The 20,093-nt window shown below is 38.4% G+C and overlaps 1 protein-coding gene across 5 annotated transcripts in view; it reads left to right on the top strand.

The window, feature by feature from the left end:
* KCNIP4 (potassium voltage-gated channel interacting protein 4) overlaps positions 1–20,093 on the top strand; it is a 389,707-nt gene that overhangs the window by 347,640 nt on the left and 21,974 nt on the right. For all 5 annotated transcript variants that reach the window (XM_060777889.2, XM_060777886.2, XM_060777888.2 and 2 more), the window contains 2 exons: positions 7,695–7,819; positions 18,778–18,847. In XM_060777889.2, coding sequence (XP_060633872.2) covers positions 7,695–7,819; positions 18,778–18,847 — 195 coding nt within the window. The remainder of the gene's footprint in view (positions 1–7,694; positions 7,820–18,777; positions 18,848–20,093) is intronic.

Genomic DNA, 20,093 nt, shown 5'->3' with positions numbered 1-20,093 from the left:
TCGTGAATATTGAACAGCAGTGTTCTCACCATTTACTTTATAATAAGACAAGGGAGATTTAATTTTCAAATGCAAATTGGAAATATTTGAATTGTGCAGATTTTTAAAAGCCTTTAATTTTTAATGTGGATGAGCTTAATGTTCACTGTGCTGTGCATAATAATGGTTTAAACTTACTAAACTTATTAATATACTATCTGAGGTCAGCACTAGATTTACACTTCACTGCTAATGCCTTAGGACTGAATCCTGTTTGGAGCTGGTGGAGCAGAAAGTCCCATTAACCATACTTAACACAAGGTCTGGTTGTTAAATAGGGACGAAAGCAGCCAACCTAGCATCAACACAAGGTGGCTTTCACAGAACAATTCTAGCTTGTCCCCAAATCTCAATTTGGACCAGAAGTTGAACCTAGATGTCCAGATGACCACACCATTTTACCTCACATTACACAAAGACTGGGAATTCTCTGAACTGCTGCCAATCAAAAGCAAACCAGTCTGTAGTCTACAGAGCCCAGTGTTGTCACCCCCTTTTTATTGGGCAGCAAAAAGAGGATAGGTTTGGTGTTGTGTTGTCTCTGTCACTTCAGTAGCTGATCAGAGAGCAAAAGGAACCATGCAACTAGGGTGTGGAGTATCTGAACAGCTTCAGCCAGGTTCTGGATTTTGGTGTTCATATAGATGAGCCAATAGTGCTTCAGTAGCTGTTTTGATTAGATGCCAAGCTATACCTAGTTGTCATATGGCAGTCTTTCCCCAAATACTAAAAAGTGATACCTTTATTGAGTAAACTAAAAATAATGCTATGCATCATGCACGTTTGTTGACGCTTTCTTGACTTCTTAAAAACAAAGAGGTTTTAAAAATAATACCGAAGAAAAATAGTGACAATGCTAGTGTCAAGTTACATCTGTTGTCAGTTAAAATAATCTGCAGGGATCTCAATGCAGGCAAAAGCCACTTTCCTTCTTGGCAATGTAGGAAACATGGACAAAGGGCAGTATTTTTATGTTTTAATTTATCTCCCCAAAGGGGACTCAACAGACAAAGTGCAGTAAAAGACAGATAGTAAAATTTCAAATACACAAGTGTATGGGGAAGTTCTAAAATGTCAGAAAAGTGAATGTGCAACCCTTAGTCACAACAATTTGTAGATGAGACTTGAATAAATGAAGAAAGGAAAGTCTAGATATCCAGATGAACAGTCTGATCAATGCTGAGGAATTCAGCAGAAAACCTTTAATGATAAAAATCAGATAATTCATAAACAAAGAATAATAGAATTATAAGTTGGAGAGACCACAAGGGCCATCCAGTTCAACCTCCTGTCATGCAGAAACACACAATCAAAGCACTCCCAACAAGAGTTCAGTGGATATATTAAATGCATTTGATTTTCCCACAGACCTCACCATTCAAAAGTTAAAAATGCCACAAGATAATTCAGCTCAAGCAGAATTTTGATATTTAGAATACATTCGAGTATTTGATTCTGGCAGAATAAAAAAAAAGATATAAACCTCTCACCTCTTTACAGATATCCGTTATTTTTTTCCAGGGCAATACCATGTATGCCATTAAGTAATTGCAGTACTAAAGATAATAGTAAAAATAACAAAAACTTTATTTATATGACACCACCATCTCCCTAAAGGGACTCTGGGCAGCTTACCAGGCAACAAAAATGTGACACAGATCATATATAACAAAAATTTGCTCAAAACAGTGAGCAGCACCAAGTAATATAAAATAACAACTAACAAAAATCATCAGAAAACTTCTTAATTAAAATGAAAATAACCAATGAAACACAACAATAAATTGTATAGTAGAGTCTCACTTATCCAACATTGGATAAACAGAAATGTTGGATAATAAGGAGGAATTAAGGAAAAGCCTTTTAAACAAGATGATTTTACAAATTAGGCACCAAAACATTGTGTTGTACAATAAATCGACAGAAAAGCAGTTCAGTACATGATAATGTTATGTAGTAATTGCAGTATTTACAAATTTAGCACCAAAACATTGCAATGTATTGAAACAAGTGTGGATCCCGGTGGGAATTTTGCCAGTGACTGTAAGATGCCTTAAGTTCCCTGCGGGGTAAGAAAGATGAGGTCTGAATGTAGTTAATAAATAAATCTATTCTGACAGATACTGATCCAGTGTGCCATACTCCAGGTCTGCCCCAGGTATGAGCCACACAGGGAAGCCCTAAAACTCATCAGGAGGGAGTATGAACCATGCATTGGCAATAAATGTGGTTCAGCACCATAGGCCAGTCACCCAACTTCCCCTCATGTCACTGCAGTACCCAGCTACCACAGGGCTTCTACCTGTTGGTCGTCAGATGTAGTGGTGTTCACCAAGGCAAAGGGGCATGGGGGGGGGGAGGAGAGGAAGAATCCCCCTTCTCTCCTCCTCCCATCCTAGAGTGCCTCATTGCGCCATCTGACATCACTGCTCACAAGAGCTGACAGATAGACAGATAGGACCCATTTCACAGAGTGTGATCTGTCATACTGAACACAGTTTCCTCCTTTCAACTTCATCATTCCCTCAGCACCCCCTAAAAGAGAACACGAGGTGCCATGAGAATGTACAATGTGATCAAGGACTGGCACTAAAACTATCATTCCTCTTTTCATGAAGCCACAACTCATATACTTTTGTTCATGAACGTTACTAAAGATTCAATTATACCAGAGAGAAAAACAACCTTACCCCTCATTACATTACAGTTATAATGTTATTTTGTTGTGCAAGAAAATTAATTTGTTGCAAATAAAGACTTAAGTTACTAAATAATACAAGAAAGGAATTAAGTATAAATAATTAGCAGTTTGTAGTAAATGACTTCTGAGTACTGCTTTTCCCCACACAGAGTTGATATTACCACTTGGTTCTGCAAGTACAATGATGCAGGTAGATTAGCTGCCTTATTTGACAAGAGAATTATATACAAAAAGTGAAAAATTCTCAGAATAATCACAGCTCACAGTTCAATTTTTTTGTTAACTAAAGATGCCAATCTTCACCGATTTCATTCTTGCACACACAAACATTTATTGTCAACATTCTCCTCCTTTCCATGTGATTTCATTGGGAATTTTTGTACAGTTTGCTACATTTTGTCCTACTTATTTGTGGAAGTAATTCCCCTACCTCACCCCTCGGCCTCCCAAAAGGGTCTGAAATGCAAGTGTTTGTGGTGGGGTCTCCCAATGTATTTAGCTGTCTTTTCATAGATGTGAAGGCCTCATTAAACTTTCGTCAAATAGCAAATTACAAACTTGTATCAGAACTGTACCATCAGACTGGTCCCAGGGGTAGAATAAATCAGAGATATTGAAAAATAGCATATTAGGTTTTGTGTTGAGAAAATTGGGGGTTGTCGTGGAGGAGCATGTGAATAGTCTGAATGAATACAGTCTTGACAAAGATTTATACATTTGTATGCTGATTCTGAGAACTAGATCTATGTTCTGTTGAGCCCCAGACAGTGTCAGTCTCTGGTGGTTTTTATTTTTTGCCTTAATGAAATGTAGTCGTTACGATTTAACTTTGAGAAATCAGAACCTGCATTTAAGTTGTTATTTCAATTAGCTCTTTGAAGGAACATGTTGAGTTAGTCTCTTTTGTAATGCTGGTCTGCCCTTCTTTTCAGTAGCAAGAAATACATAATGTTTCTAATGTTATGTTGTGTGTACTTATTTTGGTTCATATTATATTTCTTTGGAGGAATCGGTTATTAAACAAAGTAGATTTATTGATGTTTTTGTTTCTGGGTTCTTAAATAAATTGTATTCTGAATATGGTTTTGGTTTTGTTTTTTTAAAAAAAAAAAATAAATGACTGGAATCAGAAAGAGGTACCAGAAGACAAGGGGAAAAATCAGTGTTTACAGTGTAATAGCTTTTGGGTCCATTATTTCTGATCTGTGCAATATTAATTCCTCAAAGCAAAAGCAAAACAAAAACACAATATTTGAGTATTTCACGAGCAGATATGAGTGAAATAAGCCACAGGCAAGAAATGTAGCAACTAGCAAGGCAGAAGGGAACATAGGCTGGAAGTTACAGATCAAATCAAGCTGGAAATATAAGGCAATGAATCTGAGCTGCTCCTAAGAGGGATATGTTGTACAAACTGGCTTTGAAGGAAAAGTTAGATAAAACTTGGTGTGTCCCTGTTAAGATGAACTACTGCTACTACTACTACTACTATTATTATTATTAGTAGTAGTGGTAGTATTGACAGAAAAAAATGATGAAATACAGATATTCCTGGGAAATATGGGAGAGCTGATCACTCTAATCCCAGCAGATTTGTGAGATTAGTTGATAAACTTTAGACTGTGGTGTCCATTCTTAAGCTAGTACTACACCCTAGAGCAGAGCTTTTCAAACATTGCATGTTGGTGACAGACTTCTTAGATATGCATCATTCCACAACACTGTAATTCACTCTTCCCAGCAAAACAGAGATTAAACCAACCCTCCTTTTTTCATGCAACTTGAGAAACCCTTATAAGTAATAACAAAATGTGACAGGATACAACATATCTAATGAATTTATAATTTTAAAAATATATGATTTGTAAGATGATAGTGTACATTTTTTGTCATTTCACATTATGTCCTCCCAGAAGATGAAATATATGGATTTCCTAATCTTTATTTTTTGAGGAAAAAATACGTCTGCACTCATGGTTCCAGATCCTTGGAAATGTTTCTATATTCTTTGAGTTTTATCTTTTTAAAATGCTTCAGTATAGGAGGATGTGGTTGCAGTCACTCCCATCTTTTCCTGGTAATGGAAATATGGTATAGATTTCATGAACAGATGTCACATTAGCATTCATTTGTATCTGGGAAATTTGTGAGGGGTAAAGTCTTCTGTAGTGAATTCCCTACCTGTTAGGTGGGGAAAAACCTAGGAAAATCTAGGCCCAAGAAGTTTGGCAGCCATTTTGGAAAGGATGCCAGGGGAATCCATTTTAGTTACTAATTTCCTGGAGGGGGTGTGTTTAGAAAGAGCAGCTTTGGAAGGAAATGAGGGAAGACTGTGATTGGCTGAGTGAGAGTGGGCGGAGGCTAACTTGGCAAAAGAAAAAAATGACTTTAAGGGGATGTTTTGTAACCCTGTTAGGCAGTCTTGTCTGGGGGAGTCAAAGAAGAAGGAGCTGGGAGTTAGGAGTGGTGAAGGGTTAGTGAGAGAGGCTTGAAATTGGTCACTTGGCTAGCAGAGATAGCTAGTGACAAGATTCCTACAACTATTAGGGAAATAGCTGGTGGAGGAGTGAAGAGATAGATCCAGGATAGGACTATCTATGCTTGTGTTTTGAATTATTTTCAGAGAAGAAATCCTGTTAGTAAATTCTGTGGAGGGAGAGAGAAGTGTTCCTGTGTAACTAAATCTGAACTGCTTAAAGTAACCACATGCTTTTAAGTCAATATTTTGAAACAGCTAAGCTTTATACCTGAATTGCTCCAGTTCTCTTAAATAAACATCTTTGTTTTGTTGTTCACAACATCTGCCTCACATGTGCCTCAGTGGGTGAAGTTTTACAAACAATTTCCTGCAGCAAACAGGAACCTAATGGTGGCAGCGTATAATTTAAAGAACAGTATTTTAGTGTTACCTCAGACCACAAGCCTGAGGGCTAATCCAACACACTTTTGCCTAAGATACTTCCAGTAAGCCAAAGGCTTATCAGTGCTTTTAATTTTGGTGGTGGCCAGAGGGCTTTCAAAAGGGTTTTCGGCCAGAAGAAAGTTCCAGCTTTCCTTACAGCTTTTTGTTTTGGGCTTTGAATCACAGAAGCCACATTCCAATCACAAGTGGTGTTCAGCGTTTTGGGATTTTTTTCCCCTTCAAATAAGCCCCCCACCTTATTGCATCTTCATTGACTATTATCCTAAATATCAGAGTCTTGCACACACATTCTAGCTGATGAAGAGCAGTAAGAAATGCCTATTATGGTCACCTTTGGGGCACTCAAGTAGTAGGCCACTGATGGAAACAGGACACTATTCCAGATAGGGTTTTTACTGGGATGGGCTCCTCCTTGTTCCTTTGTTTCTGGGCAGGCATCTTTCACTTTTTGATATGCACACCTTCACTTTGATATGTGGCCATCTTCTCTGTACCATGTTTTTATTAGAGTCACTTGATGATGTTTCTTTAATTTAGAAACAGGTGTAGTAGCGGTGGGATCCTCGCCAACTCCATCATCTAATTTTAAAATTCATTTGCAATAATGTTTCAACTCATCCAGCAATAGAATTAATGTAGTTGACATGTCAGGTGACTTCTGAACTTATTCAGAGGGATGTAGATTCATTGATCATCACTTATTTGTTTATTTATTGACATATTTGAATTCAGTTCTACGTCAAAGGCTTTCAGAAGATTTATCCTTGACCTGGTAACAACTGTCAGATTTTTTTGCTTTGTGTTTCTTTGACCTATTGAAGTATTAGGCTTTTCAGGATACTTTTCCTGATCAAAACTTTACTCTGAATTCATGATTTCGGAGATCTTTCTTTCAGTTCAGTTCAGAGCTGTTGAGAAGAGTTGAAAGATGAATGCATCACTTTGTAACTGGCAACTAAATATATGAAATGTCTTATTAAAATATCATTGCAATACTTGCTTTTAATTGTTTGTAGTGATATGATGTGTGAACTATATTTAGCATTTCAGTTGCTTTGAAGCCCAACCCATTCATGTTTTCTGAAAAATACTGTGTACTAGACTTTTTTCTGAGGTAACATGTATTGTAACTAGAATTGATACTCCAATGATCTCAGTGTGATGTAATTCTGAGTATTTGCATGTGATCTATCAAGCTGGGCAACATATAACTAATTTGAATTTAACATATTTACCTTAAATTGGCAGTTAAATGAAATTGTGGTGTATCACATGAACTTTAACAATGCGGACTATAGGTCACGGGATACATGTTTGTTCTTCAAGGAACATTTACCAGTCTTGAATGAATCAATGCTACCAGTCGGAGCCTTGTACATGGATTTTGTTAATGATACATCTTTTTTTTTTTGTACAACTGAGTTGTTTCAATGTTATAGACATGTGGAATGGAAAAAACCTGGGCCAAATCTTTCATGATACAGATGGAGCCTAAAACTCTGCTAGACTTTAAAAAGTGCCATCTCCCTTTCTTTCGCCTTACTTTACTCATTTGAAGATGGGGTAGCCCTCACAGTAAAGGGAGTACAATGTCTTTATCACAAATTACAACCAACAAGTGTCTCTTTAGCCCTGTTATTCTTTTGCGACTGAATAGCCATAGATGCTGCTTGGTACCAGCAAAGTAGTGCAAGGTTGGTGCAATGACAGGACTGAATTATGTCACCTGAGTTGAACATAAAAAACCTAGGCAAGTATAAATTGGATTTATGCCTACATAATTCACCAAAAGTATTCTAGCTTCCATTAGGTAACTTTGACCAAGTCCTTCCAAAGGTAAAATGTCATTTTATTGGAAACCAAGTTCTTAGTCAGACAGAGCCGTAGTTATAGTTTCCTGCTGCTTTTGCCTTAATGGATGTATTGTTTCTAATCTTTGGGATCCCTTCTGGGTTATTTTGTTCTTTCTTTATACATTTGGTGAACTGTGGGTTATTTCCTGCTGACCTTTCTTTCCGGTTGGTCTTCTAGACAGCGTAGAAGATGAAATGGAAATGGCCACTGTGCGGCATCGACCTGAAGCCCTCGAACTGCTGGAAGCCCAGAGCAGATTCACAAAGAAGGAACTTCAGATCCTCTATCGAGGGTTCAAAAATGTAAGTAGTGCTTGTTGACTTTGTCATGAGCTTAATTGGATATCAGGTTAATTAACATCATGAAATGACCAATATGTTCATTGTCACCCCCTGCCATAAAGTGATTACAAGGTGACTTTTGACCTGTCATCAAGCTCTTTCAGATTGGTCCAAAGAAATGTTAATTCTCATAATATATTTCCTTAGGCTTTGCCAGGGTTTACTATTGTAATTATCCCTCCGTCAACTTATTCCATTCTTTTTGGGGGAGCAGCTTGCAGGGATTCCTACAACTCCACTATGGGTCATCTGATTTTTGGGTTTATATTATTAATTCTCGAATTAAAAATCTACAAACATTTATATTATTAATTCTCGAATGTAAGAACAAAATAAATGAAGAAATATCTCCCTAATGCAGTGGTTCCCAACTTGTGGGTCCCCAGATGTTTGGGCCTGCAATTCTCAGAAATCCTAACAGCTGGAAACTGGCTGGGATTTCTGAGAGTAAAGAGCTTTCAGTAATGAATCAACTGTTGTTTGACAAAGTGGGGTAATTTTCAACATGGTACTAGCAAAGCCATGCAAAAAGCTGAAGATATTTCCTGTCATGTGCCCTGACTTTGGAATGGTTACTCTTCCTGACATCCATGATCTAAGTACTGTGATCAAAATGTGGCTGTTTGAGCAAGCATTCACAAACACAGAGTAACGCATATGGATATAGGAATTCGATGATTGATGATGGAATTGGACAATGCTTTACAATAAGGAGACGCCAGTGATGTTATTTTTATTGCTGTTGTGGTTTATGTAATTGTAATGTTTTTAATTGTGTTGTGATACTATGTATACTGTTTTGTTGGAAACCGCCTTGAGTCGCCGATATGGCTGAGAAAGGCGGTATACAAATACAGTAAATAAATGAATAAATAAATGCTGCATTTTAAACTGGTCATGTTGTTTAAATTTCTTTATTGGTTTAGCTGCTTTTTTTGTTAGTCATTTTTATGTGTATCTTTGCTAGGATTAGTTTTATTCATTTTCTTGGTGTACTGCCTAGCAATGATTTAAATGAAAATGGCAGAAAAATCTAGAAATATTTTCCAAATAAATAAATAATACATTTAATTGTAGTTCTGTTGCTTTGTGTTAACAGCAGAATAACAATAATACCAAAGTGTTATAAGAAAACCAGCACTTTGAAACAATGTACTTGGAAATGATTGTGATAAATATAATAATCAAGGTTACAAAATTTAATCACTATATTACTCAGGTTGGAAGCTAATTGGTGGAAGCTAATTAACCCTTGAGGTTGAGAATGAAAGAAAAGATCATAAATATCATTTATTTCCTATAATAGTAAATCAAGGCATAACATATTGTTTCGTATAAAAAAATCGTGTCAAAAGCAATTTGAGAAACAGCAAGCTGCTTCTGGTGTGAGAGAATTGGCCGTCTGCAAGTACGTTGCCCAGGGGATGCCTGGATAATTGATGTTTTACTATCCTGTAGGAGGCTTCTCTCATTTCCCCACATGAGAGGCTATTGCTTGACAAAGAGGAGCTTACTTCGCTCCTCAGATTTGAACCACTAACCTGTCAGTTGACCAGTCTTGCCAGCACAAGTGTTTAACCCATTACACCACCAGGAGCTTATATGATGTCACACATTGTTTGGCACAGGACTTTGTTTCATTACTATAGTTTGTTATTTTTAGTTGAACCTACACACAACTCACAACAATTTTTGAATAGCATTAATTGAGAACTTTAAGAAAAGGCATATTTTTGAGCAGTATGCAGTAACTGTGCCCTGCATATGTAATGAATATTTAAGTTTATAGTGTAATTTTCAAAGCAGGGATTGACCAGGTAGAATGAAAAGATAATGAAGAGATACTGAAGAAAGCAAGATTTCCTGATAAATAAATTGCCACTAAAAAAAGACATAGTAAAGCTGAGTAATGCCAAAGTTGAATAATTTGTAAAATGTTAGAAAAGGAGGTTACATTGTAATTCAATAAGAGATTTAATAGGGTCCTCGTCTCCCTAGGTTTTTAAGATTGTTGCAGTGTTTTTCAGCTTCCCAGTCCTTAGTAGCACTGCTGATGAATCATTGCCATGTTGCCATCACGGTGGGAGAACTTCATTTTTAAGCAGGCTTCCTGTCATCTCTACTTACTACAAAATGAAACTGTGATTGCTGAAGTCATTAACCTTTCAAACCAATGGCACTATGGCATGCCTTGTACAAGAGGCACTTCACAATAAATTGGCCAGGCTATCAACCATGTACTCGGCATGCAGCTTTTACTTTCTCTTCTTCCCAATGATATAATTCTCACAATTTAAAAAAGAAAAGTGGGGAAAAAAATCATGCTCTTAATTTTGTTCTGCAAAGTCATAGTTCACTACTTAGGACTTTTCCAAGTAAATCAAACTCCTTTATCTTTAGTAGTATATTCACTGCACTTTTCAATGCCCTGATCTGGAGACATAATTATCTGTGACTTGCATATTGAAAATGGCATATTTATCATAACCATCATATTTATTTATATTCCACTTTCCTCTCCTGAAGGAGACACAGAGTGGTGTTGGGAGGCCACCATACACTCCAGTATCTTGTTCAGAAATGAAAGATTGTACCCTAACCAATAGTTTTCCGTTTTAGAGGGGTTTGTGGATGGCCTTTTAATATAGATCTCACAATGGCCTCATTTAAACAAGTTGGAATTTTACTACCAACCAGACTTTTCACCCACTCTACCTGTCTCCCTCTGGTCCATTTGTTCAGCCAGGAAGGGCAAGGATCTAGAACATATGTGGTAGCAATCACCTCTTCAAGGATCCTGTCCACATCATCAGGCTGCACAAATTGAAAAATCTTCCTCAACAATGGACAAGCAGGAGCCAAGGTTACACCCACTGGAATTGTATTAGCAACAGTATCCAAGCCAGAGTCAATCTCAGTGACTTTATATTCAAAGTGCCATGCAAATTCTTCATGGTGAACTTTTGAGTGGTCAGCATTGAGTTGTCAACTTGTAATAGTACTCTGTTCTATACTCAAAACAGCTCTGCTGGGTGGTTCTTTGCGGATGCAATGGTGGCAGTAAAAATAATTTATTTTCTGCCCTCATTGGTGAAGAGTTGACCTTCAAATAAGCTATAATCTTTATTCAGATTCATTTCAATCTTTTGCTAACATCATTCTAGTTTCTGTCCCACTTGCTTCATCCTGCCAGTTCCCTGGAAACCAAGAGGTCGATTGGGTTCCAAAACCCAAGAGGGGATATTCAGGAGTGATTGTGTCCACTGCCCTGGTCATTTCCCCATTCCAGAGGTCAGCGAGAGCTTTGAAAAAATCACCTGCTGAGATTCATGATGATTCATCAGGAATCCATACAGATGAATCAGCTTCCTGGGATGGACCATTCTCATCAGTCTCCCACTCCTGCAGAGGTTTTGAGTCCTAGTTTGTCTAAACCTGACCGGGCAATGATAATTGATGACAGATGAACTACAGAGAGTTCCTCCACACCAGGATTGTCATATCTCATCCTGAACAAAAATAAAACAGGTCTAGAGCAATGGTTCTCAACCTGTGGGTCCCCATGTGCCTTGGCCTACAACTCCCAGAAATCCCAGCTAGTTTACCAGCTGTTAGGATTTCTGGAAATTGAAGGTCAAAGCATCTGGGGACCCACAGATTGAGAGCCACTGGTCTAGAGTATGTCCAGCAGCATATATAGGTGCACACACTACTTGGAGAAGGTCCATAGTTATCATGGAAGCCATAAAGCTCAAGCTATTCCTGACAAACTTGTTTCAGCATGGATATTGAGGTCTCCTAGCACTATTATCTGCTGAGAGTTCAACACCAATCATGAGACATGACCCTAGCTAGCTCAGGAGACTGTTGAGCAACAAGTTGGGTGATACATCAAGAGAATCCCTTTTCTGTCTTAGCTAGTCACCTTTAGTTATACACAACACACTTGACACAGGGTTCTATGCATGAAGGTTCTCAAAATTCTGGAGCCAGCATTACTAGTGTACTTTGTTCTGCTGAGTGGACCCTAGGATTACAAGCCTGTTCTAAACAATACTGCTTTCCATTGTGCATTTACTTGTGGGCCAGACTTACCGTCTGAAGTCCTGGAGCTTCACTGTAGCTCTATAATACTTTGATCTCACTAGGCATTCACAGATGAGAGGATGCATTTTACCTTCAAGAGATTCCTTGAGTACATGTATGGTTTTAAGATACATAAAACAAGCTGCCTACTTGAGGCGGTATTGTTTTTGTTGGAGTTCAGATGATCCACTTGCCCTGAGGGTCTTTTAAAGAATATGATACAACTTTAAAGAAAAATCAATGAGGCTCCACACTGCCAAGCAACCCTCCGGCATGATTCATATTGGATTGTACTTCAAATTCTCTTTTGTTTCTGATTTCAAGATTGCCAGGTTCAAGATTGAACAGAGGTCAAATTTGATTTAAATAGGGTCAAAACACCAGGCAAGTGGACCAGTTGTCTCATATCTAGATTACTTACCAGAGATACCATGGACCCCGTCTCGGGCCCAAAGCAAGAGCCAAAGCAAGGGAGTACCATGCTGCTCTCTTCATGTGCCCTTCCCACTTTGACCAGTGCAGTGCTCTAACTTCTTCCTATGCTAAAAGCAAAGAAGAGGCAAAAAGATATGGTGGTAGCCAGGAAAAGGAGCAGTGCCTAGCTATTCCAGAAGAAACGGTATCATCAGCTGGGAAACAGCAGTCCCCACACAAACTCATATCATCCTGCAGTAGCCATAAAATAGCAGCAATGACATCAGACCCTGCAGAAATGTTCTATCTGCTCATCTACCCTCATCATACAATCATGGCTGGTAGTGCCCAACACAAATAATGAATAGCAGTGCTTTAGGCTTCTTGGTCATGTACCAGATTCAAACTCTACCTGAGCCTCACAACGAGCAGCAAGTAAGAGCAGATGGGGTGTGATTGGATGTTGAAATATGTGTGTAGATTTGATGGTCATGTTATACATCAGGCCTGCAGCACCTTTGGCCCTTCAGGTGTTTTGGATTTCAACTCGCAGAATTCCTGGCAAGGGCTTCAGTGAGGAGTCCCAAACACCTGGAGAGCCACAGGTTGTGCAGTAATGTTGTAGATGGACTGTATGAATAAGAATATTACATACAGGTTTAGGATGGATAACATCTATTTGGGTGGACAATGCAATTTGCAGCTAACTCAGAGAAATTGATTTGTTAGCTACAAGGATGTCTCTAGAATGAATACGTTAAATATGTCTTGTTTCCCAGTGATTGGTTCATTCATTTTAAATACACCAGGCATTAGTATTTGGGGTTAAAATAAGATGAAGCAGCTAAACTTTGAAACTACAAGTACTTTATCTGATCAAACAGTAATATAATGCAATCCAGCTTGGGGATGAAAAGGTGAAGAAAATGTTCTAGAAGAAACTGTAAGTCAGTAGTACATACCTGGATGGGCCCTGTGTGAATGCTAATGGGCTCAAAGCAGCAGATTTTATACCTCTTGGAACTCTGGGTTCTGCTACATTAAACTTAATTATAGCTCCTGCTTCCCTTGCTGTTTCTCAGAATGCCATCCTTACATCCCTGCTGGAGTGATGAGCAATCACCAAAAGAACAAAAACCCTACAGAGGTTCAGTTCACTCAACAGTGTGGTGTTTTTGTTGATGTCTGAGGATTTGGCAGACATAACAAACAAGAGTTGTTTCTCCCACTCAGGACATTCCACAGATATATAAATCCCACTTGCCTAGCTTCCAACAGACCTCACAACCTCTGAGGATGCCTGCCATAGATGGGGGCGAAACATCAGGAGAGAATACTTCTGGAACATGGCCATATAGTCTGACAGTTGTTTACATCTATTTTGCTGCTTAATAGTCTTGTGTTACCTTATTTATATCTTTATTTATTTGAAACATTCATATTCCACCTTTCTTACCCCACAGGGTCTCAGGGCAGAGCACAACATAAAACTATAAATATACACAAAAAATCACTCATATCCACTTTAAAATCAGTTGCTTAAAAATAATCTCAGGACACCATTATTGCCTCATTGCACTGCCTTACATTACCTTACATTGTTGAAGAAAAGTTTTGTTACTTGGCTGCCTCTGAAGAATTCAGAATTTAATTCCAGATGCAAACTGGCAGTTGTAAGATACAAAATGCTTTGAAAAGGTTTCAGAGTGCAATACAGCATAAAGTAAAGGTGTAATATAAAATATTGTTCATTCGTTCAGTCATTTCCGACTCTTCGTAACTTCATGGAGGCAGCTCACACCCCCAGCTCCTTCAAGGTCAATCCAGTAGATTACAATATTATGGATTTTACAAAACAATATTAAGATATTATTGCATTGTCAATTATCTATGGAAGAAATATAAGCCAGACACGAGGAGGGTTAGAAGGACACTAGGAGTGGATTCAAAGTTCTGTATTTTTTTCCAGCATTCTTTTCCATTTGAACTACAAGATGTCAGTTAAGGTCCTTAGGACTGATCTCACAAGGGAGAAATACTTGGTTCTGCTACACATTTACCTTGTGAATCCGTGCACAAGGCTCTACAGAGATTTGCTCTGGCACTAGGCACAGGATTGTCTTTGGAACACAACTCAGGAATCCTAATGTGGCTCTCAAACTTGGTTTATATGAGCTCTGAAAGGACATAACTGCCATAAGTATAATGCCCCAAACTGTACAACATCTGAACTACAAACTTGGATTTTAAAAGTTGCCATACTGAGGCATATGCTGGTCACTATTAATGTAAAAAAAAATCAGTGGGTTGCATTAACACTTCTCTGGGCATTCCCTATAATGTATGTTATTTGTGTTCTCCAGGGACCTCTGAAATGGGAAATTGACACATGTTATCTGGGGAGGAACATGTTCAATAGGATGCTCAGTAATCTGTCATCTCTTCTTCTACTCCTGTGAACAGTTAAACATGAAAAATTAAATTTCACAGAACAAGACCAGATCCCTGAAAAACACTTTAGACTCATATTGGTCAACAGACAGAAGACCTTGCAAAGATCCATTTTTCAATTTTGGATGATGGGAGCTGGTAATTAGTCTGTCTGACTTACCAGATGCATCCATTTAGGCTAGTAGAGTCTATGCCCACCATATCTGTCCAGAACTGATTTAGACCAGACAGATGTACCAGATGTACCCCATTATCACTTAGCAGACTATTTCTGTTCTGTTGCTCTTTGTTTTCAGCCCAGCCAGTGGCCTCTGCCTGTGGTCTTGGCTGGCAGTGAGTGTGTGTATGTGATGTTTTGGCAGTGTCAAGGATATCAGGGTCAATGTCTTCTTCATATCCTTTAGTTCTGATCTCAATTCAGCCTTCAGGTCTTTTTATAATTTACTTCTCAAATTTGTCCCTAGTTGGCCCATCTCATCTCATCTCTCAGTTGGTCTCCTATTTGCCTGATCTCTTCCAAAATCAGTTGATTTGCCTCACTTTGTTTGAGCCCACCAAAATTCATTGTGCCTGACTTGGGGTGCATCCACACAGTAGAATGAATGCAATTTGACACCAATTTAACTACCATGGGACAATACTATGGAATCATGGATTTTGGAGTTTGGCAAGCTCTTCTGTCAGAGTGCTGTGCCTCATCAAACTGCAACTCCCAGGATCCCATAGCCTTGAACTATGGCAGTTACAGTAGAGTCAACCTGCATTCATTCTGCGGTGTGGGTGCCTTAGTGGTTGTCGTCAAGTCTTTGTTCTTATAGAGAAAGCCAAACTGATAGCTCTGGAATAACTATCAAGTCTCACATATAAAAGGACTCAATTTCTCATTTTGTTTTTTCTTCTTGGTGAGAAGGAGCCACTATAGTTCACTCTCTTTTTTCACTTGCTTTCACCTGTTTTTTTACAAGATGTAAGCCTTCATTCATTCCTTCTGGCTTGCAAGATGATCAAGGCTTGTTTTGACTTTAGTCAAAGTAAGTGATAGAACTTCCCCTGGTTTTTTTTTTGTTTAAATTTCTTTGTTTGCATTTTTTTTGTTTACATTTTAAAAGAATATTCCCATAAGTATGTTTAAAACTTTCTAAAAGTTAATTTCAGGAAAATAGAGTTCACAATTTTGTTTATTTGTTCTTTTTATGATTTTTATTTATCATTCAGGTAGTTCATTTTTCAGTCTCTTTATCATGCCGTTAAGTTTCCAATTTAAATCAGAAGTTGTTTTATTCATGGTTGCTCTGTAGAAGTGAAGAAGCAGGAATAAACATGCCCTCATTCTCTGGCAAACTTCTTACACTTCATGAAGCAGTGCATTAGATAAAGAAAGTTGGCACTATGGCATTTAAACCCCCTGTCAGGCAGGGTGCCTGTGGTTTGGCAGGGACAGATTCCCACTTCTGCTCTCTCTATCTATCTATGATTTCATGCCACTACAATGTCTCTTTGGACTTCATCACATGGAGGTCCCAAATGTGGGCAACAACAGGAGGATTTGCCAGGAAGCATGGCAAATCTGTGGGACAGCAGGGGAAATAATCGCCCTGCACCCCACATTGTGTGCTTGCTGCTTTTCCTGTCACAGAGGGGAAAGCATTGCTGCCCTGCTTCCCCCCATGCTGACTGCATTCTAAGCAATGAGAACATGGGAAGCCTCTTGTGTTCTCTGGATTCTGTCCTAGGATGCTTCCAGGGTGGAACCAGGACAGAGCCCTGCTGGATGTAGCCCTGTGTCATGTGAAGGGCTCTGACGGTCTCCATCCTGGAAGAGTATAAGAGCGGATCAAGAAGGCAATGTGATTAGATTTTATAGCTGACTGGACTCAGATTTTGAAACTTGTGTTGCCCTTCCAAGTTGCCTGTATCTAGGAGACCCAAAATTTGCTGTATTCAGTTCTGATAGCTCTCATGAGCTCCTTAGGTGACTGTGTGGCAGAACACAATTTTATCCCTGAATAGGATTTCTTTTCTTTTTTGAGCCTGGAACAAACATGTAATATGAATATATTTTCCACACTGATACTACAGAACTTCAAACTAAACAAATACATGAGCTGTTTTAAAAAGTTTGGCTGAGATCCTGGAGCAGAAGTCATATGTCGGACATATGCCAGAGTTACTCCCCCAATATCCACCTTTTCAGTATTGAAGCCCCGCTAAATGCAGCCATATCTGTATTGTGGGATAAGGGTGGTCAGTATTTCATGTACTGTACCTGGATGTATTGCAACAGGCATCTTCAGGGACTTCTATGGGAATTGTCTTTGCCACATGTCAGGCTACAGGCAAATAGCTGCATGTGTGTCCCATATTCCCCGATAATGTGGAAATAGCTGTGTTGAAGGGCTGCTTCGCTTAATCAATGGAATTTGAGATTTTGTGTTGCTAATAAAGAAATCGGATATCTACAGCATCCAACAAGTGAATTAAGATGGTATAAATTGAACTTAAACTCACTAACGGGATGTAGCCTGTGTGTTAATTCTGAAATTATTTTGTAAATTTCTGAAAAATACCTGTTTCTACTTAATGATAACTTGGTAGGATCTGATCTTACAGGGCTCAAATATGAGATTTAGGATGGTTCCTGGTGCTGCTATTGAGAATGATATACAGGGAGTCTCCAAGTTGCAAACAAGATAGGTTCTGTAGGTTTGTTCTTAAGTTGAACTTGTTTGTAAGTCAGGACAGGTACGTTTTTAAAGTGTAACACCAGCCAAATATATCATCATTGTAGGCTATCTAATCCAATCCCTCTGCAAAACCAAAAATACAAGTTAATGTTGTAATGTTAGAAAATGTTGACTACGCCTCCCCCCCCCCCCCCCCCCGCTACCTTGACAGCCTCCTCTCCACAAAAGCCAACACTGACACTAAAATACAACACTGTATGAGCTCTGCAAGTCCAGCATTTTTTTAATGGAACAGGGGGTGTTTGAGGATTGGGGCTTTCAGAGGGATACCAAGATGTTTGTTTATAAAGCTATTGTCTTCCCAACCCTGTTATCCACCTGTGAAATGTGAATCATCTACAGACATCACACTCAACTTCTGGAATTATTCCATCAGCATTGCCTCCAAAAAAAATCCTGCAAATCTCTCGGGTACACAGTTGGACAAATGGTGGTTTACAGGTTAAAAGGATTACAATTAAAAACATACAAAAAGTCTTGAAAACCAAATTAAACTATTGGCTATATTAAATGTGTACAGTATACAGCACAGGTTAAAAACAATACAGCATGGCAGTGCTTTGTTAAAAGCCTTCAGCTCCCAAAGTCTAGCTAAGTTTTAAAAAAACTTTGCTTGTCGGCAGAAGGATAGCAAAGAAAGGGCCATTCTAGCTGGACAGGTTCATATTAGGAGATAATCTGTCAGATAACCTGGACCTAAAGCTATCTTCCCGTCTATTACATCCTGCTTGAATGGCTGTGAATAATGTTAGATAAGAGAGGAGCCTTTTTGGAAACAGCTTTTTAAAAGGAGTGATGGAATGGCTTTAGTTCCCATCTTATCTTCCTTATCTGCTGTCTGCAGGAAAGAGGATGTAGGTACAACTCGTCCAGAATGCTCTAGGTTGAGAATAGTTCCACTTTGCTTGAATATGGAAGCTCAAATTATTTTGATCATTACGGGTTGGTAGTACCACTTCTCCTAATGTGTATGATGAATATATTTTCAGGCATATAAAATGGATACTCCACCTTCTCTTAGTAGTGAGTAGCTTCAAAATGAAACATGGGTCAGGCAGGTTTGTGCTCTTCCTGGCTTCTGGAGAAATATTGTTAGGCACACCATGGCTCTATTCAAAAAGAACATTTTATTTAAAATCATTATTGAATCTGTGTTTGAGGTCTTGTTGTCCTAATGTGTACATGGGTATGCTATTCATCTGTGTCTTGTGTACCTTCCTCTAGGAATGTCCCAGTGGGGTTGTTAATGAAGAGACTTTCAAAGAGATTTACTCTCAGTTCTTCCCACAGGGAGGTAAGTACTCCACAGATAATTAGTCTTGTTTACAGGCACAACCAATTGCTTGTAATTGCTTTGAAATTTGGCCTATGCAGGTGGTTGTTGTAGTTAATTAAATATCTTCTTTGAATAGGTGGTCAGCAGTTTCTGGCTTTAATTAAAGACTTGAGCACATCTGCTATTATCAATAGTTATATATAAAAGCAGCATCTTTGTATAGGCTTGTAGCCCTTTTAATCCCCAAACCTTGGTTCAAGTAGCAAAAGAAAACACACAGTTAGAGTGGCAATTCTCTACATTCTTCCTCGGTTAATCCTGAGAACCAAAGGCCCTTTCAAACAGTTAGCAACCAGGATCCTAGAACAGCTTGCTATAAGTTTTTCGGGCTGTGTGGCCATGTTCCAGAAGCGTTCTCTCCTGACGTTTCGCCTGCATCTATGGCAGTCATCCTCAGAGATTGTGTGATTCGATAACACATAGATTGTAGAATATTTTGGAAGAGTGCTCAAGTTTATATAAATTTAGCAGGAGGAAGGGAACTAAAATCAGCATGTTCCTTAAGGAAGATTGAAAGAGGCTATTATCAAAGAATAATCACTCAACAAACTTATATTCCTGACCAGCCTCATTACTTCCCCACATTGAATGTTACTAGTTATGCTGAAATTTAAAAAACCTTCATTCTAGTCATGCTAACTAATGACAAAAAGACTTTTCTATCTTTCAACTTGCTTACATTGCTGTAGATATAATTAAACTAATTTGAAACAGGAGTTCCACTTAATGTTTGTTCATTGTTGTTCCTTTTTCCCTTTGTGTTCACACAATGCTCATTCAGATGCCATGGAAAGGCTAGAAGCAGGACATGAGTGCAAGGGTCCAGGAGTAAATAGCTATCACATGTGCTTCTTAGCCACTGGAGTTCAAAGGTGTACTGCTTATGATATTGGGAGTGGAGATATAGCCATCAGAATTAATAGTAATTGGCCTTAATGAATAAATTGGGATTTATATAAATATTGACATTATTTTATAGCTGATTCATTGGCTCGACTTCAGTTAGTATGACCAATTGAGACAATTAATAGGCTTATCCATGAATTTGTCCAATATATTTTGAATACATCCAACTTGATGGTCATCCTGTAGAAGATCTTGGCTTCCATAATTCAAACCACAGGAATAGCTGTTTTCAAAAACTAAGAGCATGGTGAAGACAAAGCAAAAGCATGTAGATAATGTAGACAATTTTTAGCATTTT

The sequence above is a fragment of the Anolis sagrei genome, chromosome 5, assembly GCF_037176765.1.
Source record: "Anolis sagrei isolate rAnoSag1 chromosome 5, rAnoSag1.mat, whole genome shotgun sequence".
In the NCBI taxonomy this organism is placed as follows: Eukaryota; Metazoa; Chordata; class Lepidosauria; order Squamata; family Dactyloidae; genus Anolis; species Anolis sagrei.
This window is presented reverse-complemented; position numbering and strand designations above follow the sequence as displayed.